The sequence below is a fragment of the Poecile atricapillus genome, chromosome 17, assembly GCF_030490865.1.
Source record: "Poecile atricapillus isolate bPoeAtr1 chromosome 17, bPoeAtr1.hap1, whole genome shotgun sequence".
NCBI classification, from domain to species: domain Eukaryota; kingdom Metazoa; phylum Chordata; class Aves; order Passeriformes; family Paridae; genus Poecile; species Poecile atricapillus.
The window spans coordinates 187,104-210,498 of record NC_081265.1 but is presented as its reverse complement, the minus strand read 5'-3'; the positions used below and the strand labels follow the sequence as shown (position 1 = coordinate 210,498).

Sequence of the window (23,395 nt, the reverse complement as noted above, 5' to 3'; positions counted from 1 at the left end):
ATTTAATTTATGAATTTGTGCAGCACCTTTTTATTAAGGAAATGCCAGTGGTAGGCCATGACAGGTTCCTCATGCAGTGTAAGTCCTGCTTTCTTTACATGACCTTGCTAGGAATAAAAGAAAAATAGTTGGAAAGAACCTTGTTCTTTTGGCAAAGGCAGTTTTAATTACCACAATCACTCTTCGTGGTAGAAGCTGCCATTGTGAGATTTGTGTTGAGTAGGTGGGGGTGATTGGTAATTATCTGCCCAAAACTTGTCCAGCACAGTGGTCTGTGATGCCAGGTTTTGCAGGGGAGGTCTCAGAGGTGATTATGGACCATGGCTGATGCAGCAGCACCTGTGAGCTGCTTTTGGCTGAAAGGCATCAGTGGGTGAGGGAAAAAATAACAGCTCAGTCTTTGCCCCAGGCCATGGGAGCATGATCTGTACATCTCTCCTGGGACTCTGCAGCAATGTTCCATCCTCTGGATAGCTTCCAAAACTGCTGCTGAATAAGGTATTACTTCTGATACGTGCAATGTAATATAAACTTTCAGAAAAAGAAAAAATGAGGGAACATTAATCTAATGAAGACCCATTGTGTACTGGTAGAAAGTTCTTGTCAAGCACTGATTAATTTTTCTTTTTAAGTCTCAGCCAACTTAATTTGACTATTTGAGATTCTTCTGCCATCTTCTTTACTCTTTATGAAGCAGATAGTGGGGCAGCAGTGTGCTGCACAGGACAGTGCTCCTAGTATATTTAGTATATATATCACCTGCTTGTGACAGCTAAGGCTGAGACAAGTCAGTGTTTCACTTCTCTGGTATTCCATCAGCTGTGAATTTGCAGTAGGGTGAAAAACACCAAACTGGCACGGAACTGCTGCTCCCTCTGATGCTGTTAGGGAATAGGGAAAGGATTACTGTCCACTTTGCAAATGAGCTTTGTACTCAAACTAATGTTAAAGTATTTTGGCTTCTGTGTTCTTATGGATCTCTGAACTGCATTCAACATTTCATAGGGTTGCTGTGTAGCTTTAGATTCTCTCATAGGATAACTTGATCAGGCTAAAGTACTTAGAAAGGGAACAGAAACTGGCTAACAGGGCATGTCAAGCTCTAAGAGAAAATGTGCAAGATTCAGTAATTAGAAGCTTTGTAAATTCATAATGCAATTAAGTCTCTTCACAGGAAAGAAATAATTCAGGCTTAGGCTTTAGTAGAGTTATTGAAACTACAGACTGAAGGGCAGCTGCATTAGCAGGAGATGGTCTAATTCAAACAAGAACTCAAGTGGCAGGACCTGAAAAATCTGGCTTAGGGGTAGATCAGGCCGGGTATTATTTTTGTCCCTGGCCCTGCAGGTGCTACAGTTTCAGTTCTCTAAGCCTTCAGCTCTGGCTTTGACTGTAGTACTCCCTGTGCCTGTAGTTGATATAACTGTGAACCCTCTGCACATAAAGTTTATATCCCATAAATACATGCTGAAAACTGGAGTTTCAGTCTTTATTTTGATTCACTTTTTGTCTTTAAAGTTTAAAAAAAAAATCTTTCTAATATTTCATAATCTGTCTCTCAAATAAAGGCAATTGGTTGGCTTTCTTTTTTGTCAGGTGAAAAAACATAGCTTTTTCTTTTGTGCATCTGAAAATAATTTAGATGTAAGAATCCATTTTCCTGAAGACTGAGAATCATTTTCAACATCATTCTACATTCAGGGCACTGCCTTTTCCTCCCCCTACTCTATGAAAATTAAAGTGTGTATCTCCTTAAGGGCCTGTGAAAAAGAAACAAAATAGGCCTTGACCTTGCAGAGCTGGCAAACTAAAATGTTTTGATTAAAGAGGATAATTAGTATATTGCCTAGCCTGAAAGTAATCCCTTGTTTGCGCAGGTGTGGTCAGTGTAAACAGTAAGTGGCTTTGCTTTGCTCATGTTGTAATTTGGCCTCAAAGTTCACAAGCGTTGGTTAGTGATCATCTGGACAGCTTTGCCCTTAGTAACTGCAAGGTTGGCATCTTCTTGCATGGCTGTTGAAAGTTCAGGCTGGAACTTTTTTCCATTAGTGTGGTGATTTGTAGCTGGTTGCACAGAGGGGAGTCTGTGTTGTAGTTCCAAACGGAGTGGTTTTCCAGCCCTTTGTCAGGAGTGTGGCAGCCTCAGCCACAGCTCCAGGACAGGAGTGAACAAGAGCGAAGTGTTTGTCTGCATTTCTCCACGGTGCTTGCTAAGAAATGCCTTGGGATGGGGGAAGGACAAGCAGACCTTAAATACTAATTCTTTATAGAAAGGTATCCAATTAGTACTCTCAAGCGTAGCGCCCCTCCCGAATTTAGGAGCCTAAAGCTACCTTGATTGTTCCTTCACACTAGTGATTCTGTGAGAAGATTGTATTTGTGAAAGGGAGGTGTGATCTAAAATCTGTGTGGGTAGGAAGATAAGCCAAATCATGCAGCCCCACTTCTCTTGTGCTGGAACCATCTGTTTTGCTTTTGCAGACTTTGAGCAGGAGAATGACTGAGCTTTTTGATTTTTTGGGAAAACTGTAAATGGAAACAGGTCAGTTAAACAGTTTGAAATTCTAGGCTAATGAATATTTAGCTTTTTTACTAGTGCAGGGAGGAACAGACCAGGAAACTCAGAATACTTAACAGCTTTAGCAGGTATGCCTGGGCAAGGGAAGAAGTGGGCTATTTCCACAGGAGGTAGAAGAGGTGGTTTCAAATTCCCATCTGTAAAAAAGGCATTTGTTGGACCTGCATCTGGTTGTGTCACATGTCTCTCAAAATTTATCACGTGGGAAGGACAAATGACCACATAATGAAGTATGAGACCTTGAGCAGGGAAACATTCATGGACTTGGTTCCAGCTTCCCACATATTTGTAGACAACCCTCTCTAACTAAAATAGAGATTTCATCCTCCCCCAACCTTTGGCTCATGGAAGACTCTTAAGTTTCATTATACTATAAGAAACTAATAATTATTAGTTAATAATAATTAACTATTGGATATAGCAAGATCTTATAGTTCTACATTCACATTTTCCAAGCACTGCTGCATTCCTTTTCTGCATTGAAAATGTGGCCTAAAACACTACCAGATGTGGCACATTTTCTGTTAGTGAGGAAGTCAGTGACGTAGCTATTTTTAGCATGTCAGAAGGCTGTTCTAATACAATACTTTTAGTCCACAGTATTAAAAACAAGAGCATGAAGGGTTAATGAGCATACAGGAGGCAGAGTGTAATGGCAGCTTACAGAAATTGGCTCCACCCAAAAATGCAGCATTTTCAGTCTTTCAAATGCAGCATGAGACATTTAATTGCATCTCTTTTATTTCAAATGCAGGATAATTCCCTGAGTAAAAGCAGTTTTTTACTTAAATAAAACTTTTCCAGAACTTAATCATGTGGAACAAGTTCACACAGCTGACAGTGAGCTGGAGATGACACATTCTTTGGCCCAGGGAAGTAGTGGTCTGGCAGGAGCTCTTGGACTGTTCATTTCCAAAGCTTCACCCTGTACTGTCAGCAGCCTCCTTCAGCACTGCTGTCTCCCCCACCTGTGCATCTCCTCTCTGATTGATGTCTGGGGTTTGAATTCCTCTTTGACTGTGCTGCCATGAAAGGGATTTTTCATACTTGGTCTTAAAAAGTAATCCATGACCTGAAAAAGTGAAAGGGGAAAAAAACTCCAAAATCCTGAAATGAGATTACTACAGTGCTAAACAGAATACCCCATTCATTATAAAGAATGGGTCTTTACAGACTGGAAAGTACATCCCAAGGCTTTGGAAGCAGGAGCAATAACGCACAAACAAGGAAGAGCAGTCTTTTAAAATGGTACTATAAACTATAGCATGTGGCATTTTAGGTAGTATGTAGATTTTAACACTCACCTACACCCCATAACCCAGAAATTAAAGTAATGAATATACATGGGCGATGGATAAGATGTTTGCTTGATGCTTGGTAAGGCCAGATACACTTACCTGGGCAATCTGCTACCTCCTTGAATGCTCTTTTCTTACAGCACCCTCGGCACATATTAAACACACACTTATTGCCCTGGGTTGGGAGAGCGGTATAAAGAAGCTTGTGTCAGTGAAAATAAAATTATTACTGTTTACTATAGTAAGTAACAATACAGCTCTGCACTTTCAGATCTTCAGAAAAAAACCCCATGTACTCAGCCTAATGAAGATGATGGAGTTGGTGTCATACTGGGGGCTATCCACTGTTTGCACATAAAGAACAATAAAACCCCAACCAACCAAAAAAATATCCACATTCAACTTGTGCGGCCCCCCACAGCCTGGTGGGCAGCCCAGGTTACCCACCACAAGCAGACACATGCCATAAGCCCTCTGCAACAAGCATGAACCCATTTGGTGCTGGTGAGCTTGCTCTCATTCTCTGCAACATGGAACATGGTGCCTGACGTGCTACCATCTGCTAAAATATGTTACCACCAGAATTAGTTCCCTACTTGCATCTTAAAATACACCTTTTACTTATTAAAATATAATGTATGACCCTTAGGGGACAGCAGCAGCTGAGACTTGGCTAACTGATGATGTGGCTATATGAGACTGGGTCTCTGGGATGCTTTGTTCACACACATTTTAGAAAAGGGGGTTGATGTTTAGTTTGGTTCCCTCCACCGCAGTCAGAAATTCCTTCATGTTTAGGGAGATTTTAGTTGAGTTCCTTCTCCACATCCCCCACCCCGCCACCCCATTTCATGACATAGCTCAGAAATACATAATCTAGGAAAAAGAAAAAAATGCAGGCCTAGTCAGAAGATTTCAAGAGCTACTTGCAACATTACAGGGATGCAAGAACAAAACAAAAATAAATCTAAGCCTTGGTGCAGACAGTCCTGATTTATGCACCAAGTGATGTCACCTGGATTAGCTATGAAACAGGACAGCTCTGAAAGTAGGTCAGCCCAGTGCTTAATGCTTTCCCAGTAATGAACACAGCAAAAAAAATCCCATTTTTTTCGGTAGCTGCAACTTTAAATTGAGTCCCGGCTGGCTGCCCCTGCTGTGCTGCGGTAACAGGAAGCAACATCACATGCTTGCATTGCAGGCTGCCCCCTGAGGTCTAATGCAAATTTTTAAGCTAGAACACAAAATTACTTGCATTTTACACCCTGCTTTACAGGTATATTTGCAGCAATAAATACACTCAGGTCACACAGCTCAGCAACACTGCCCTGTCAAGCAAACAGCTGTGCTCCCCAAGGGGAAAAACAAACAAGCAAAAGCAAAATTAACTCTTTTGCAAATATCAAAATATTTGGAATTTCAATACAGAACCTGTAAAACCAGCTGCCTCATTTCACATTGCTAATAGTGAAAGCCAATGTTAATCTGCTGCAAAGGCAGAACTGAGGATGAGGTGCTTATGCTTGTTTTGATAAAGGCAGAGATCCAAACACAATGCAAATCAGAGCTGCAGCTGCTGTCTGACACTCACTGCAGCCTGTACTGGGATGGCATTTGAAGTATTTATATTGGTATACTAAGAACCACACCAGTTATTCAAATTTCCACTTTGCAGAAAAACTCCACCCACCACTAACCATAAATTTGTTTTTCATTTCACCGTAAAATACGTATGTCATACACATGTGGAAGTCTGGAGATTTGCTTGGAGATTATCTGGAGATAGTTTGGGAAATTCAGTTAAACTCATTCAACTGTATTAGCAATCAATACCCTCAGCAGCAGCAGGACTGCACTTTTTTTGGAGAGCAAGGCAAATTCCCTCAACCTGTGTATGTTAAGGATTTCTGTGCAGCACCTTCAACCTCAGAGACTGGTCACAATGGTTAAAAAGCTTTTGCCCAAGTATGGACTTTCCTCCCCACACACACACACGTGTGCCTGATGGGGCACTGGCATGGACCTACCTCAGGATTTGGAATAACAATAGAATCACAGAATAATTTGGGTTGGAAGGAGCCTTTAGAGGTCACCTACTCTAACTCCCTGCAAAAAGCAGGGACATTTTCAACTAGATTAGGTTGCTCAGAGCCCTGTCCAACCTGACCTTGAATGTTTCCCGGAATGGGGCATCCATAACCTCTCTGGGAAACTTGGGCCACTGGCTCAATAAAACATCACTTTTAATCTAATGCATATCTAGTCTGGATCTACACTCTTTTACTTTAAACCCACCACCCCTTGTCCTACTGCAACAGGCTGTGCTAAAAAGTCCACTGCTCTTTCTTTTAAGTCCCCTTTAGGCACTGGGAGGGGCAGTGAGGCTCCCCAGAGCCTTCTCCAGGTTCAACACCGCCTGGTCCTTCAGCCTGTCTCCATGGCAGAGGGAATCCATCCCTCAATCATCTTTGTAGCCTCCTCTGGGCCTACCTCAACAGCTCTACATGTGTCCTGCACCAAGGGCCCCAGAGCTGGATGCAGGACACCAGGTGGGGGTCTCACAAGAGCAGAGTAAAGGCACTGGCTCAATAAATGCTGCTTTTGATGAAGCCTGGAACACAGGTGCTTTCCAGCCTGTGAGTGCACATTGCTGAATCATGACCAACCTCTCATCCACCAGCACCCTGAAGTCCTGGGCTGCTCTCAATCTGTTCATCCCCCCCAGCCCAGATTTGGTACCATGGTTGCCCTGACTCAAGTGCAGAATCTTGCAGAGGTTCCCACAGGCCACTGCTTGAGCTTGTCCAGGTTGCTCTGGATGGCCCTGTCCCTCAGGTGTGTCATCATTCCACTCAGCTTCATCTGGTGTCATCTGCAAATGTGCTGAGGACACTCATGATCCCACTGTCCACATCATTGATGGAGACACTGAACAGTGCTGATCCCAATACAGACCCCTGAGGGACACCACTTGCCACTTCTCTCCATCCAGACATTGTGCGATTGATCCCTACACGGTCATTTAATGTCCATTTAATGGAAATGCTCTATGGACACTCTTTGGACACTTGAAATGACTTACCTTAGGGTTTCCACATTGATCACATTTTGCATATTTGGCTGAGAGAGAGAGAGAGAGAAAGCTGATTTTACCAATGGTATTTTTATGTGGAAGAAATAAGTTAAAAAAATCAGAACCAGACAAAGCTTGGTGCTTTTCTAGACAGAGAGTCTTTTTGAAATAAAAATACAGTACCTCAAGTAACAGGTAAAAATACTTTGCATTTTTAAGTGCCTCTATGCTAAAATCCAAGCATTGAAAATTTTAATCCTCAAGTCAAGCATAAAACAGGAGGACATCTGTCACTAAAGGACATGGAATGATTCACATGAACACGTCTCAGTAGTGTGACAGGAAAAGAAAATACTTTTATTTTCTGACTCCAGTATGACAATGACCAGGGATCGGATAACTAAGTTACCACCTTCCCAATCACACTGGTCATGTGAAACATCCATCAAAGACGGTTCTTAGAAGGAATGTGTAAACACGTGTTTACAGTTACTTTCCTGGGAAAGTAACTAATACTATGAAAACAAGATCAGAAGGCTTAATTTTCAGGGACATCAGCTTGAAATTCGTACAAAATTTCCATTTCAAATGCTAGCGACAGCTACAATTCAGTTTGTAAACCATTTTGATCTTAAAAAGATGCTTAGAGAGATATTTTGATCCTTATTTCCTTTACTAGTGAACATGATTTAAATCATGTTACTTGGTACTGAAATTTCAACAGCAAAAATTCCCCCTCTTTTTCAAGAAGTTTCTACAAGTACACAGGACAGGAAAATTCTTAGCGGCAAGTTATGTCAAAGGTGGTATCAGCAACTGTCCATACATTCATGCCAATAAATGGAACTTACGTTTTAAAGATGGATCAAAGCTTTTATTAGGATTTCTTAACTTCTTTTTTTGTTTATTCTTTGACAGAAGCTCAGAATTCCCATCTTCCTCTTCTTCCAGAGCACGTTTCCCTCGCACACCTTTTTCAGTTCCACTATCTCCATTCTCCCTACATCTCTCCTTTGGCCTGAAACAGTGAATTTCATAATAAATTGGCTGGAGGGAAGAAGTAGGTGTCCCTGACCATTATTTTGGTTTACAGAAATATGGGTAAACCATAAACCTTTCTGTCATGGCTACAGTGAAGTGTCATTGCCCTTAGAAGTGGGATAGAAAAACCTGGCTTTTTCAGTTAACACTGGCAGTTAACAGACACACTATCAGATATATCAGTTGGAAAGCCAATTAAAGTTGGTCGGCTAAATTAGGCACCTGTTATTCCCAGGTTTTACTTAAGCATTTTTAAAAGTATTTAATTAAGTATTAATCTTGACACACTTTTTCTCTTCTTCAGCCCAATTTTCAGTAGAAGGGGAATAAGCTATCTGAAAAGCTTGTCCGTACATTAAAGGCATCCTTTACAGAATACAATTTAGTTCTTATCTTTGTTACCACAGCAGTTACCAGCAACATTCATGTTGCATGTAACAATAAAGCAGTGTCAGGTAGCATATTCGATGCACATCAGGTTCTTGTTCTGAGCTGCAGTGGGATTCCTCATTTTTACTTTCCAGAGAGAGAGAAATTTGAGGAGGATCCAAAGGAGAAGATGCAAACAATGAGCAACATCCCCACAAACAAAGCAATAACTAGGAAAAAACTGAACTGGAATAAAAATAATCCAAAGTCTTAATTTTTATTTATTTATTTTTTTAAATGAATGTAGAGCTCCTAGAACAGACTCAATGGCTGATATTGACGATATGGGTGGGAAAGGCCTATGAGTACCTCTAAGTATCAAAATAGGTAACTTACCCTGGCCTGATGTATGGCTGACAGATCCAGTGGAAAAAAGGCAACCCTTCTTTTGGCTTTTCTCCTTCTTTCTGATTAGCTATTTCTTCCTGCAGCATAGAGTTACAGTCAGTCTTCCTGGAGTTGTCAGAAAATACACTACATAACACTCAAACTCCAGGCAATCACAAACTGAAATTTAAGCTAACAATTACAATTACATATAGGCAAAAAAAACATCTACTGCAACAGATGAACTGAAGCACATTTGTAACTCCTAAATCAACTTTATCCCACATAAAGTTATCCAGGTTTAAGGGGATGCTACTGTAGCAAGCTACAAATATCATGGTTAGTAAACCACAAAGTCTCATAGAAGTGACTAAAGGATGTCAGCTCTATGACATACTTGGTACATTCCCATCAAGTGCAGGCAGTGCTGTTCTGGGAGATTAGGGCCCATCTTGGTACCTGGCATCGCAGTTTCAGCTCCCTGTTGACATCTACGATGCCTTCTAGAGTCTTCACTTTTGCTAATTCTTCACGCAGCTGCTGGTAAACTTGAAGCCTAAGGCAAATCCCAAACATCAAATTATGTTTAGACTGCAATCAACTAAAAATAAAAATATACTTTTTTTGATTAATTTGCCTTTAGTAGAAGCTTATGTTCTTCTTCATAAGTCCAAAGAAAAGCACACATATGTCTCTTCCAGACAACCAAGGTAGTCTGACATAAGCTAACCATGAATGCACAGTGCATCATCTGCTTCTCAGTAACTGCCCATAGCCATGCTCTTACTCCACAATAAATGCAACAGCACTTTGCCACACATGAACAAGGAGATAGTTAATTTGTTTGCCACAAAGTGTGTGTGTGTGCATATGGGCAATAACCACATTGCATCTGGTGTGCTGTGACCTCACAACCCTGGCTGATCTTGTGGCAACTTGTTCATTCCCCATGCCCTGTTGAAGGGTAAAGGCCTCAGCCCACACCCTTCTCCAGCCAGGAAAAGCAAAGAAAACCTTGCAGCACACTCATTCTGGCCAAACAAATCCTTTTCCAGAAAACCCAGATTCTTGCTAAGCAGGATGAGCCCTGAAAACATTAAGAGTTCTCTGGAGATACTCACGTGTGATGCCAGAGCTTGAAGAGATGTGCCCTAACATAAGACAATGGACAAGGGTACTTCCGCACTATCTCCAGATACTCCTCAGCCATCTCCCACACCAATGGGTTCCGGCCCTCAAACAAAGCTGGGTTATGAAGATTACCTTCTAGGGAACAAAAAGAAATACTCAAACTTTCATTTCAGGATTGAAACAAAAAATCTCTGCTCTGGAGTTTGATCATCTCTTCTGTAATCCTACTGCCACAGCCACATCACCCATGTACTCTCAAGAACAACACAGGGTCTGTAAAACTCTAGCCTGACCTTGGCATACTGTAATTCACTATACAGTTCCTAATGAGCTGAACAGCTGAACAGCTCATGTCTAATTAGAGTACAGTTTCTAGAAAGGTGTCTAACCTTAACACAAAGACAGTAAATCAATTAATAAATAGAGAAATCACTGCTTTTGTTGCCCAATGGTTAAATACCGGAATGACCGGTGTCTTGCCTTATGTCTTGATAGTTGTCTGGCCCAAGTTCAGAGATACAGCTTCTCACTGTGCTTTTCTCTACCGGCTTCATAAGCCTTTTGTTAATCAGTATTTTCTACAACCAAGATTCTACAACCCTTCTTTAACTGTGTGAGTGATTATAAGCTCTTTCTGATGCCTATCCTAGCTCCACCTGTAAGTTATGGAAATAATGTCAATTCTTTCTTGTCCCAACCCAACATGAGCCACCTGTAGGAATATTAATCCACAGATGTACTTAGTTAATTGAGAACCATTTAAAAACTGTTCCATTAATTAACAGATATCACAAAAATATTCCAGGACAACAGGAGCCCCATATGCCTTTGTCAAGTAGTTAGATTTAAGATCAATGAGTCAATGGTATTACAAGTCCAACATAACAATTCTTACAAATCTTAAGTGATTCCTGGTCCTGGTATGAGATGGTCAGTAGAAGATGAGGGAGAATGGCCACTCAGCTCTCAAGTAAAGCTGTTCACCAAGTCAATCTGACATAAGTTTTTAATAAATGTATACGGGGCCGCTAAGGGAATAAGAAACAACTCGTGTTTTCATCTGAGTAAAAGTTCATTTTACCTGCACTCATGACGCCATGTACTCCTGTCTTACGTATGCATTCTTCCACATCGCTGAGACACTGGATGTTTCCATTTGCAAATACAGGAATGTTTACAGCTTTTCTATACCAGTGAATAAAATGGATGCATAAAATTGAGAATTAGAGTCAACCCAGAAATTCTACTGTAACACAAATTTGTTTGCTCTTCAATGCCATTGTACACTCTGTTTAAAATCTAGAGTGTTAACAGGAATCCACTAAGACTGGCTGGTACTTCTCACTAACCTTACAGCTTGAATGTGCTCCCAAGATGCCACGCCAGCAAGTGGTCCTTTCTGTTCTTTAGTACGGCCATGTACAGTCAGCAGCTGGAACACAAAATTACATTTACTTTCCACATGCATGAACCACTGGAATAAATCCACTGAGAAAAAATTCTTTTCACTCCCTACGCCTCATGGATGCTACTGAGCTCTTCCTGCTATTTCAACAGTGCAGGGAGTTTAGCAACACAGAAAGATATCAGTAGGTCACCTACTGTGGCATGGTCTTAGGCTCCTTTCATTTTCCTATTCCATGTCATGACAAGATTCTATAATGGGAAAACCTACAGATTTCCTTTTGCACTGTATTCCATTTGTGATTCACTTTGGAATTTGTGATATATTGATCTAGCTTTCTCCTCAGCAGAAGGTCCAATACTGTCAGTACTGTCTCTAACTACAGACCATCTCTTCCAATTTAATTTGAGTTAAATCCTAGAAAGCTGCCTGTTTCTTCTAGTGATACCTTTTGATACCCTTTTTCTTCTACAATACGGTGGATTTCATGCATTCACACTGCCTCCTGCAGCACTATGTGAAGACTGAGATGCTCACAGTGCAATGATTACAAGAGACTGAAATCATTGTGTCTTCTGTACCACACTAATGACCCACAGCCTAGGACTGCAAACACACAGAATCTGTCTGCATCCCATTTGCTCTGTCTGCACAATAATGCAGCCTATTCATCTCCACAATACACCAAGAACTGGTCATCACTTACTTTACACAAAGACATGTGTCCCGTGCAAGAGTAGAGGGACCAGCTGCCTTCTTACCTGGCAGCCAGCTTTCTCCAGCATCTGTGCGTACTTCACTGTCTTGTCAATGTCTGGGAAAACGCGGATTTTGCATGTGATGGGAACAGAGAGCTTCTCGTTAGCCAGTAAAACTGAGAAAGATTGAAAAGACAGGTAAGTGGGCTGCACAATGCTATGTAAAGTGTCTGCTCTCCTCAAGATCTGATACCAGGTGTGGTATAGAAAAAGAATGAGAAGTTACTGCTATGCAGCTCTCACAGCTTAAAAATCAGCAGTGTCCTCTAGAATCCTTATTGCATAGTTCAATCACGTAACAGTAACACACGCATGAAGCACAAAATCTGCATCCTAACAAGGTGGCATAAAATAGTCACCCATTTAATAGCCCTAACACTTCCACTGCATTAAGCCTTCACTTTCAGTGACCACCCCCTCACAAATTAATTATTGATACAACTTTATTATCATCACAGGCTACTGTACTCCTCCAACATCAACGTTTGTCTACCTTTCCCACAAAAAGGTGCTTCACTTCTTTGCAAATTATCACCAAAATAATCATTATAGAGTAGAGTCTTATCCATGGCAAGCAGAGGCTTATCAAGCGAGGTAGACAGTGGATGCAATCAAGTAGTAAATGTAGGTTATAGAGCCAGGGTGAAATCTAGAACAACATGGTAAACTCATAGTCCTTACACAGTACATAGAATCACAAAAATACCATAAAGAGAGCTACCAAAGAGAGACAACAGGAAAACACTGAGTAATGCTGTGTCTGAAATTCTCTTCTCTTCCACAGCTTGGATATACAATGTAGGAAGTCACCTGCTGTCTTCTAATCCAAATGCTACGAGCTCTAAAGACAGGTACTTCCCATCACACTTTCAAAGGACCAAACAAAGTCTATACAGGTGCAAGTAGAAAAAAGTGCTCCACCATTTTAAAGGTGGCTAGGGAAAGAAGGAGGAAGAGGACAGTCTAAGACAACTCTCTTACAAGACAGCCTGGGTTCTCACCCAACTAGATGACCTTGAGGCTATTCTGATCTGCATATTTCTCAACAGACACATTACATGCTAGGCATGTAACACTGTCTTATCTTCCAGGTTCCCAGCAGCATTTTTGTACCAAACATCATTCAAGATCCCCCAGACCACTGGGAATGCAAGCAGAAATAAGACTCTCTAACTTCATGGTTCCAACACTTGCTTTGAAGTGGGGTGAAGGCACATTCTTAGTTCTACAAAATGTCCAAAACCTTGCTTTTGATATCAGTATTTCATGTATATAATGTATTTCTTAAAAAATATGATACTGTTCACAACAGCTACTGATGGCCTGAAAATAACCTACACAAATTAGAAGAAAAGCATATTTTGCCATACTGTGGACAGAAAGGGTACACAGAGTTGATTAGAAAAGAGCAGCTGTGGCTTCAAGCAGAAACATGGCTCTGGGCACCTGAGAAATTCAAAGTGAGAAACTGAGGCACTGGGACTTTTATGATTTCTACAGTTGGAGAGCAACTAAGTTATCATATGAGACTGGAACTTCATTGACTGACTTTCACCTTAAGTCTGTTTCAGGTACAAAAGTCTTTAAGTCTTTTTGCAGATGAAGTGCAAATTTACAGTGGGATACCACCAAATATCTTGAGGGTGCCACTGGAATACAGTACGAAATTGAAAAAAAACAAAACAAAAACACAAAACAAAACAAAAAACAACAAAGGCAACCGCCACTTCAAAACCCAAACAGAACTCTGCCCAAAAAAATATGATGCACCTCCTTTCCCCCAAAATCCCTAAACCTCCTCTCAATAATTAGTTCATCCTATTCCTTCTCTAAATACTTACTCATTCTCTGAAGAAGATCCCACTCCTCTTGCAGAAATGCTCCATAGTGACCTATGATAAAATAGCATATGACAGACTTGTGCAGAAGAGTAAGATCCTGAAGCACAGTTTTCATAAACTCTCACAAACAAAGATCCAGACACTCATATGCTTCACTGGCAGAAACAGAGTTGCTCTGTCCTGCCCCAACTGGAAGAGTAGGATCATTCTGTTCTTCCTGCCACCCTAGATTTACAGGATAAACAAGGAATCCCCACACCTTTTTGTTTATTTTTACTTTTTACTGGTACTGTCCAAGGCTGATGTGTTGACACTTGCAGCTCAAAGTCCAAATTCTAAGGGTTTATACCAGATGTTTAATAAATCCCATTAGAGTAACAGATGATCTTACTGAAACATCTATTTGCACTACTAATTATTTCCAATTAGTTTTTGAAAGATATTTTAGAAGAAGAATGGGCAGTTACTGAACAAATATCTTCTCAACACCTTAACTGATACAAAATTTTCAAACACTCTTTCTGGTTTTCAAATATGCAGTATCTAAGGAATTCAGCAGGTGTCATCCGCTTCTACACTATTGTGAAAAACTCTGCAAGTATCAGGGAAATAGGAAATTCTAAGTGTCTGAATGATGTAATTTTCAGTGAAGTTTTTCAAAAAAAGGCTGCTGGAGCAAAAATCAGAAAGAAAATCAAGCTCTCACTAAAAATAATGTTTCTGAAGATATTCTAGGCACAGGAGCTGTCACTTAAGATAAATTAATTAATTAAGAATGAATTATATCTAACTTTTGCTTTAGGTACTACCAAGTGTTACCTGCTACACTGGGTGTAACTGACTTCAGCAGTACTGCAACCCCTCCCAAAGGCTTGATTTGGCCCTCTTGGTATTTTACTGCCAACATTCACATTTGAAACACCATTTGCCATTTCTCTGCTTATCCAGGATTCAGATTTGCACATACCTCTCTTTGCAATCATTTGGGGGCAACCCAAATTTAGGTCTATGGCATCACAGTAATCCTGAGCCAACAGTGCTGCTTGGACAAACACTTCAGGATCATTGGCACAGAACTGTGAAAACCAAAGAGAAGTGGAATAATCAGGCAATAGCTTTCTTCAAGTACTGACAAAATGTTATGATGTGTTTTTGAAGCAACTACCTGCTACAGAATACAGGCAAGTATGCACAGTTAATAATATCAAACACTATTTCTCAAAATGATCAAGGGAAGCGATGTCATGTAATCTTTTTGGATTTCAGTAAAGCATTTGATACTGTTTCTCACAGGATGGTTTTGGACAAAATATCCAGTCCACAGCTCGATAAACACATTGTGTGATGGGTGAACAACTGGCTCATGAGTCAAGTGCAAAGGGTTATAGTGACTAGGATGACACCAGGCTGGTGACCGGTCATGACTAGGATTCCACAGAGCTCCATCTTAGATGAAACCAGAGCTCTTTAATGACTTCATAAATGACTTGTAACCTTGCTGACACTTGTAACCTTGCTGCGGATACTAAATTGGGAGGAGCTGTCCACTCCCTGGGAGGCACAGAGGCCCTGCAGAGGGACTTTGACAATCAGAGGGCTAGGCAAGCATCAACCATATGAATTTAATAGAGACAAGCAGCCTATTCTGAACCTGGGATAGGGTGACTCCACATATACGGACAAATAGGGGAACAAAAGGCTGGAGAACAGTGCTGCAGAAAGGAATCTGGGGGTCCTGGTTGATGGCAAGTTGAATATGAGTCAGCAGTCCCCTGGCAGCCAGGAAGGCCAGCTGTGTCCCAGGGGGCATCAGGTCCAGCATCGCCAGCTGGGCCAGGGAAGGGATTGTCTTGCTCTGCTCTGCACTGGGGCTGCATCACCTTGAGTCCTGGGGACAGTCTGGGATACCACAATGTAAGAAAGATCCAAAGAAAGCTATTAGTGTCTAAAGTAGCTAACAAAGATAGCGAAAGATGTGGAGGGGACATATGAGGAGTGGCTGAAGTCACTTGGCTTGTTCAGCCTAGAGAAGAGGAGACAGAGGGGAGATTCCATACAGTATAACCTCCTCACAAGGGGCAGAAGAGGGACAGCTCTGATCTCTGCTTTCTGTGACCAATGACAGGACCTGAGGGAACGTCTGGGGCTGTGTCAGGAGAGGTTTCGGCTGGATATCAGGAAAAGATTCTTCCTCAGAGGGTGGTCAGGCACTGAAACAGGCTCTCAAGGGCCGTGGTCATGGCCCTAAACCTGCCAGAGCTCAAGGAGCGTTTGGACAACACTGGTGGGATGCTGGTGGCTGTTCTGTGCAAGAGCTGGACTTTGTGAATCCCTTACAAGTGAGGATATTCTATGATTATATGAAAAAAACCCTCCAAATAAAATTTGTGACACTTACCAGCTAAAGATCCTCAACCTTCAAATAATAAAATGAGAAAGATGAGCATTCAAGAGGCAAAGAAATAGCAGATGAATATTTTACATGTGGTGGCCAAGAATAAGTGGAAACAACTTTTAACATCCTCTGAAAAAGAAACAGTATAGCATTTTAATACAGAAAGGTGGTGCTTAAGGAAAGAGTTATTCATAATGTCTCTGAGTCTTGAGACAGCTCAAACTTCATTGGTAAGTACAATTGCCTCTAAAAAGAATTCATGGAATGTGAAACAGACACATGGGCTATCGTAAAATGTTCACTCTTAATTGAATGTAATTAATATTACATTTAAAGTACAGTGCAAAAAGCAAATGAATAAAATAGGTTAATTTGAAGCTTCTTTGTTGAAGAGGAAAGAGACAGACTACTCTTCTCATTTATGCTTTTAAACAGATTTTCTAAAACTCATTTTTAACAAAAACCAGTGCCATCACCTCTTTACATAAACTTGAAACAAAATGTAAGCACTTCTGAGCAGAAGGTGTTACTTAAACCCTACAGCACTAGATAAAATTATGACTGACACCAACTAAAATTAAAAAATAATTTTCTTTCTCAGAGATAACTGAAACTACGGAAAGTCTCCAACCATGCTGCATAATGAGAAAGTTACCACAGTAAGCAAAGTCTTCACAGCTGACTCAGATGTACCTCTGCCTAATCTAATTCCAAGACTCTGTGACCAAATCTGTAAGGACTGCTGCACAAGATCAAGCCAAAGATTAGTTACTTCTGTACTTTACGTCCAACAGTGGCCAGTGGGAAGAAGGGTAACACAGCAAGCTCACAGCAACTGATCCTGTTCAGGTAGAGTCACCCAGAACACACAGCTTGCTGAGCTGAAGATCTGTGACTTACAGCTTTCTAAGATTACTTGAGTTTCCACCACTTGTATTTTTCTGTGTCAAAAGAAACTACCTCTCACAGAAGAAGAATGTACAAGATGCTGAGATTAGCTCATTCAGTTAGAGCATGGTGCTAAAACACCAAGGCTGTGAGTTCTATCCCTGTACAGGCAATTCACTTAAGAGTTGGACTCAATGTACTTGTGGGTTGTGGACTTGTGGGTCCCTTCCAACCCAGAATTTTCCATGATTCTGTGAAAGCTGTACTGAGGCAGATCAAAGGGGAACACCAAAATGACTAGGGAACAGCAGAAGCTGAAAAAGTATCCTTAAGGACTTTGGAAGTGGAGGGTGTGTTTGTTGCACCTAAAGACCCTCAAGTGTTTTCCTTCATTTGCTTTCTAAACTCATGTAATCTTTCAGAATCCAGTATATCCCACAAAAATGAATTCCACAGTTTATAACTACCACTATGCTTACTTGTTTCCCATTCATCATCTTCAAGCCAGCAAAATTTCTACAGGCTTCTCTTATCGCCCCCCCTCAGTCTAGGGAGACACTTCTTTACCAGGGTAAAGAGTCCTCATCCATTTAACTGCTCCACACGTGGAAATCCATCATTCCTCTGTTCATGACAACCGTATTTCCCTGTATTATTCTGCAGCTCCACAAGCCACTTTACCTCTTTGGGATAGAGTGAAGTACATGAACATCAGAGAGTAATCCAGAAGCAGAAGCAACACATGCTTTAAAGTCTGTCCTATCTTCATTGCATCTCTTCTCTATAGCTAAACACTGAGCTCAGGGTTTCAGAGAACTACTCCAAAAACTGTGATCCTCCTTGACTAGTACCAGATCCGGGGCACACCCTGACTCTACAAGACCAACTATAATCTGTTTCTAAAGATGAGGTGCAGGGGACTATGAGAAGTCCAGTGCTCCAGCCCCCTGTGATTAAGACAGCAAATCCTTTGCTAAACATGGGATAAACAGAAAAACACACATCTTCATGAGCTAAGTACTGCCAGTGGTATTTAGACGAAGAAAATGAGATTTCTCTTATCCTATATAACGACGTTAAAATGTGAATGAGGCTGACTACCTTCAATTCGTGCACATTTAGAAAACGCCTGGGTTTGTTAGCACGAGCGGGGTGGATGGCGCGGGTGCGTTTGGCAATGCTGACTTGCGTCCTCAACGTTACCCAAGAACGGCACCGCAGGTGAGCCCAGGGAAGCTCCTCCCGGCAGCCGCCGCCGCTCCCGGTGCTCGGGCTGCCAGGGCGGGCCGGGGCGGTGGCCGCGCTCACCTGCACGATGAGCGGGCGGTCCTCGGGACAGGCCTCCCCGTAGAGGTTCTCGCGGCGATAGTTGGCGTCCCTGACGAAGACCTGGGCGTGCAGCATCGGTGTGTAGCAGAGCTGGGCGCCGTGGCGGCGGCTCAGCAGCCTCCAGGCCAGCTCGCTCTGGTCCACCATGGGCGCCACCACGTAGTGGGCGCTCCGCAGCGTCTCCCTCCAGAAGGCTTCCCCGCGCAGCTTCGGCATCTCCCGCCTGCTCGCCCGCGCAGCGTTGCGGCAGCTGCCGCCCCGCGCCGCCGCCCCGGGGCTCGCAGCCTGAAGCCCGCAGGCTGCCGCGACCGCCGCGCCCGGGCCGGCCACCGGCGCAGCCGGACGGTACCACCGCCATCTCCCTCCGGCTGGCTCAGCGGTGCAGCCGCGCGCCGTCCCCTCCAGAAACCGCGGCGGTGCCAGCAGGGGCCGCGCGCGGGAGAGGCCCAGGGCCGCGGGGTTCCGCGCTGCCCGGGCTGACTGAGGGCAGCAGAGGGCAGAGGGGCGGCTCAGGAGCGGCTGAGGGGTCTGAGGAGTGGCTGAGGGGCGCCGTGCCTGTGCGGGCTCCCCCCGGATGCCACGGCGCTCAGGGAGCCCCGGCACTCGGCCCGTACGCGCCGCTGCCGTCCTTTGTCCCCGAGCCGAGCGGTCTCTGAGCACTTGGGCCTCCGCCACAGCCGGTGCCAAGGGGAAGCGCCGTGACTGAGCACCGCAAGAGCTCGGAAAAGCTCGGAGAGGTCTGTCCCATCCTAGGTGTCGGATGGTCGGGGCAGAGAGGTGAAAATGGTCCATCTGACTGAACCAAATACAACAGCATCCATGACAAAATCGTTCATTCTGCATAGTTTTATAAAGCTACTGACCACCACCAGGATCAGCACAGTGGAGGATTTCTGCTTCTCTCGGCCAATACCTTCCAGCATATAAAAAATGCTGCATCTCTACTCCAGTCAAAACAGCACTGTAACTTGAGTTACAGGACTCCTTTTCTTCAGAAGAGAAAAAAATCCAACAAAATCATAAAACAAAGCACCATAGCCTAAGCAGAGTTACATGTACACACTCCCATTGCTCAGTAAAGCCTGTTAAGTTCTGTCAATGACTCACATTTCAAGTTCGTTGTTAAAGCCTGTATTTCCCTCGTCTCCAGCTTCCTATCACTCATGGCTGTGATGAATTTGCTACAATAATTATGTTTCAAGCTTCTAATTACTTTTTACCATCTTTCATTACCTCTCTACAGCCAAAAGAATGAGGTTGCTATTTTAAATATACAGACTCTGTCCCTGCTATCAGCACTCCCCTTTCCTCTGATGCAGCTGTTCCAGGGGTATTTTTTTCCTTCTTTTGACCCTGATTTGCAGGCACTTGTTTAAGCGCAAAAGAAACAAACACCTGCTTCCTATTCTACCTTAAATCTTTTGGACTTCACATGCTTTCTGGTACTGCTTATTTTAAGTAACCAGTTCTATTAAACTGTGGCCCTTCTTGCATTGTTTTTACTGCTATCTTCAGCAAGAGAGGTGTAGTTCTTTGCCTTCAGGAAGGTGGTAAACTAATAAAGCAAAATAATAGCTTTAATACTGGTGACAACATATGCTGTACATTCTTGAACTCTTTCTATTGCAGATTTAAGGAATATGGACCATCATTTCAAAATGGCAATGTGCATCTGTAAGCCTAAGCAGTTCCTCAGTTAGACAACTGTTGTTCACTTTTGAGATTAAGATCAGCATGGTTTTAGCCTATGAGAAGCTCTCTGAAAAGGATGGAATGCATCAGCTGACAAGAAGAATTCCCACTTCAGTTTCACAGAGAAGGGTAAGTATGAAGGACTTCACTTCTGTTCTCGTCTTCTCAAAATAAGAAATTGCAATATTGGATTTTGCCTTCTTTATTCTACATCTGTCTAATCTGATCTAATCTGATGGGCTACTGAGAAACAACAAGCAATACCAGCACTAATAAGGTTTTTATTTTTGGCCCACTGTGTTCAGCCAGTTATGTAGCAGGTTACATGGCAGCAGCTCATAATCAGATAATTATGGGGAAAAAAAGCCCTAAACAAAACAACCTTTTGCTTTTCCAATAACAACCAAAAGAACATTAAGAGTAAGTAACAGCTGTAAGTAATTAATCAGCAACTTCTATGACTAAAACAAAATCTTTAAGCTCTTAGATGAAACCATACATACTTCTTTTTACAGGGAACTCACCAAACTCCTGCTTCATCAGACAGGATAGCATTAGTCCTTGCTCCTTCCACACAGCCCATTCAGATATTACACACTTTAGCACAGCACTATTTGGACCTGTTTGCTTTACATTTAATCCTTTCTTCTTCCTTCTAGTTTTAAATACAGATAACACAAGCAGGATTCTTTCACCTCTTTTTCAGGCTCACTACAACTGCCAGTAGTTAAACCAAACAAACTATTGCCCATTTGTTTTGTTTGAGGTAGTACCCAATGTCAGTAGGTACAGGACAGTGTGCAGTAGATGTAATGAAGTCCCATGGTGTATGCACACAGCTCATACAGTCACTGCAGTATTAGGATCCAGTATCCCTCACATATCACATACTTCCCTCCTTCTGTTACTGCCCAACACTTAAGACATCATACCTAAAACTTCAGAGCATTTATACCCATTGCCTATCTAACCCTCAGAGAGACCCTGACAATACACTTTTGTTCCATTTTACAGATGGGAAAACTGAGGCAGGAGTATGAATGGCCCGTCCAATACTGCAAATAAAAGCTCATCTAAATGTTTCCACTTCAGTATTATGGTTGTAAATTGGTTGTATCTAAGGTACCAAAATCACGGCAACAAGAAGCCATGCTTCAGAAAACTAAGCCTTCATTATTACTATTATTATTTCTACAGACTACAAATCAGGTAAGTCAGCAGCAGTTTTTGCTTTATACCAAGAAGTGAGAGATTCCAGGTGAAACACGGGATTAAGATATGATGGTAGAAAATAATCCAAAAGCCAACCAGTGATGAATTCTGTTTAATACTAGAAAAGCCAAAAAGACACTCTTCAGACCAAAAAGTATTAATTAAAAGGAAAAAAAAAAACAAAACAAGAACAAGACATTTCAAAATGGTTTAAGCTGACATTATGTTGTTTTATTTCAGATTTCACAAAAGAAATACTTTATAAAACTAAAATCAGTTAACCCAGCCACTATCAACAGAGGGTGGTATAAGCAAAAGACACGAGGTCAGAACCTGCAGTGAAGAGACATCTGTTCCTGTCATGGGAGTGCTCCTCTACTACCAGAATACTTCACTGGGGGATGAAGATGCAGAGAACTGGGGTTTTACAGCAGTTCCGAGAAGCACAGTAGCTCCTCCTAGTTGGTGCTTCGTTGCTACCCAGGTCTCCTCTGTATCATAAGTGTAACAAGGATTTACTGATTTCAGAAAGGACAGATCCAGCATAGCAAAGGCAAGAAATTTTTCAATTGAATTTTATGCAAATTTCCTTTAAAAAGGTACTATTGTGTTTTAAAATCAGACCACCAAACGTATTACTTAGCTAACTTATCTGGGATTTCCAGTCTCATTACTGAAAGGAAAATGAATACACAAGGCTTAAGCAAGCCCTGTGCTAAATAAAATATATAGGGGCTTTGAGTAGAGACTTGTGTGTTTGCCTGAGCTTTGATTATGGGAGAGCTGGGGTGGGAGGATTTATTCAGTTATTGTTAAGGAATTCTATTCCCTACCCTCCCCATTCCATATTCTTCATTGGGTGGCAAAACTGGAGGTGAGAGGGAATAAGGTAAGTCAATAATCTCAGTGCTTTACACTAAGGGTCTGATGGAGCGGGCCACAGAACCTTGCACGAATATAAACAAAGTACCTGCCTAGGCACAGCTTTGCCTGTTTTCATCATGCCCAAGTTATGGCTGCTCAATACAGCAGCATTTGTCAAACCATCCACCCTATCCCCCCAAGCCCTTCTCTCCTCTGAAGAGTACATGATGGCAAGAATCCTTCCTTCTACCTATTTCTTTCTGAAAAGGGCAGGTCAGTGGGAGAAAGGGAAAAAAAAACCAAACAAGAAACCAATTTATTTCAAAGACGGGCAACTTTCCCTTGTAGAATAAACCTTCCCCTCTAAAAAGGGGTGTTTCTTTACTCCTGTAACCCACGATAAATTACAACCAAGTAGGAAGTCTCTGGTTTGACACAATAAATACTTAGAATATAGCAAATTAAAAAATATAGTTACAAAACCCTCAATGGAATTCTCTTTCTGACCTAAACTGCAGACAGATTCTTCACAGACAAAAAGTATCTCCAAAATCAGCTGCAGCTCCTCTCCCTGTTCACTAGGCTTGGTCAACAAGTGCTATCACATACCCTTTGGAATAATGTTAAGACAAAAACAACATAAAGCACAAGAAATCTACTCCTAAATTTGTTTTTTATACTGCCAAGGGTGTAGGAAGCAACCATCTGTGGGGAACCCTCACTGCAGTGCGCAGTGACAGAGTCACAGCATTACAGTTAACATGGATAGGCAGACTAGGGGGAGAAACAGCCATAGGAAAGGAAGGAGACAGAACCCATAAAAGTTGGAAAAGATAAGCAAGAAAGAGACAGAAAAAGACCAATTGAGTCCAGCTGGACCTCCCAGTTCCGGCAGCAGAGCAGATGAGATGTTGAACAGGAAGAGTTCCTTGGGACCTGTCATAACTAGGAATGTTGTTGGCATTTTCTTTGTCATTGAGGAAGCAGAAGTTAACCCTCTCTGACACTGACACGTGGCTCTGCCAGTGAGCTGTGGATGATCCCAATAATTGATTCAACGCCATCTCCCTCCAGCAAGGTGCGGTGATCTCCTTCAATAACGTGGACAGACACTTTCCCATCACATACCTGTGT

At 42.1% G+C, this 23,395-nt stretch overlaps 2 protein-coding genes and 1 long non-coding RNA gene across 3 annotated transcripts in view; 1 reads left to right on the top strand and 2 right to left on the bottom strand.

Moving 5' to 3' along the window:
- Nucleotides 1-3,287: 3,287 nt before the first annotated feature.
- Nucleotides 3,288-18,846, bottom strand: DUS1L (dihydrouridine synthase 1 like). Its single transcript, XM_058852012.1, has 13 exons — nt 18,473-18,846; nt 14,849-14,957; nt 13,882-13,932; nt 12,044-12,156; nt 11,227-11,309; nt 10,959-11,062; nt 9,868-10,012; nt 9,206-9,302; nt 8,756-8,844; nt 7,801-7,967; nt 6,959-6,996; nt 3,976-4,051; nt 3,288-3,650 (listed from the first exon to the last, which is right to left on the bottom strand). The coding sequence occupies exons 1-13, from the start codon at nt 18,707-18,709 to the stop codon at nt 3,499-3,501; spliced, it is 1,461 nt and encodes a 486-aa protein (XP_058707995.1). The 5' UTR covers nt 18,710-18,846; the 3' UTR covers nt 3,288-3,498.
- A 59-nt stretch (nt 18,847-18,905) lies between these two features.
- LOC131585671 (uncharacterized) lies at nt 18,906-23,076 on the top strand. Its single transcript, XR_009279008.1, has 3 exons — nt 18,906-19,230; nt 20,123-20,314; nt 21,200-23,076. It is a non-coding gene; the product is annotated as an uncharacterized LOC131585671 (long non-coding RNA).
- The window catches only part of FASN (fatty acid synthase), a 41,753-nt gene continuing 39,852 nt past the window's right edge, over nt 21,495-23,395 (bottom strand). Inside the window, exon 43 of the mRNA XM_058851996.1 lies at nt 21,495-23,389. Coding sequence (XP_058707979.1) covers nt 23,252-23,389 — 138 coding nt within the window. The 3' untranslated portion in view covers nt 21,495-23,251. The remainder of the gene's footprint in view (nt 23,390-23,395) is intronic.

Coding starts and splice junctions, on each gene's coding strand:
- DUS1L (XM_058852012.1), bottom strand. CDS start 18,709: ATGCCGAAGCTGCGCGGGGAAGCCTTCTGGAGGGAGACGCTGCGGAGC. Junction 11,310..12,043: donor TGGAGAAAGCTGGCTGCCAG/GTAAGAAGGCAG, acceptor TTTGTGTTCCAG/CTGCTGACTGTACATGGCCG. Junction 3,651..3,975: donor GGAGGTAGCAGATTGCCCAG/GTAAGTGTATCT, acceptor TCACTTTTTCAG/GTCATGGATTACTTTTTAAG.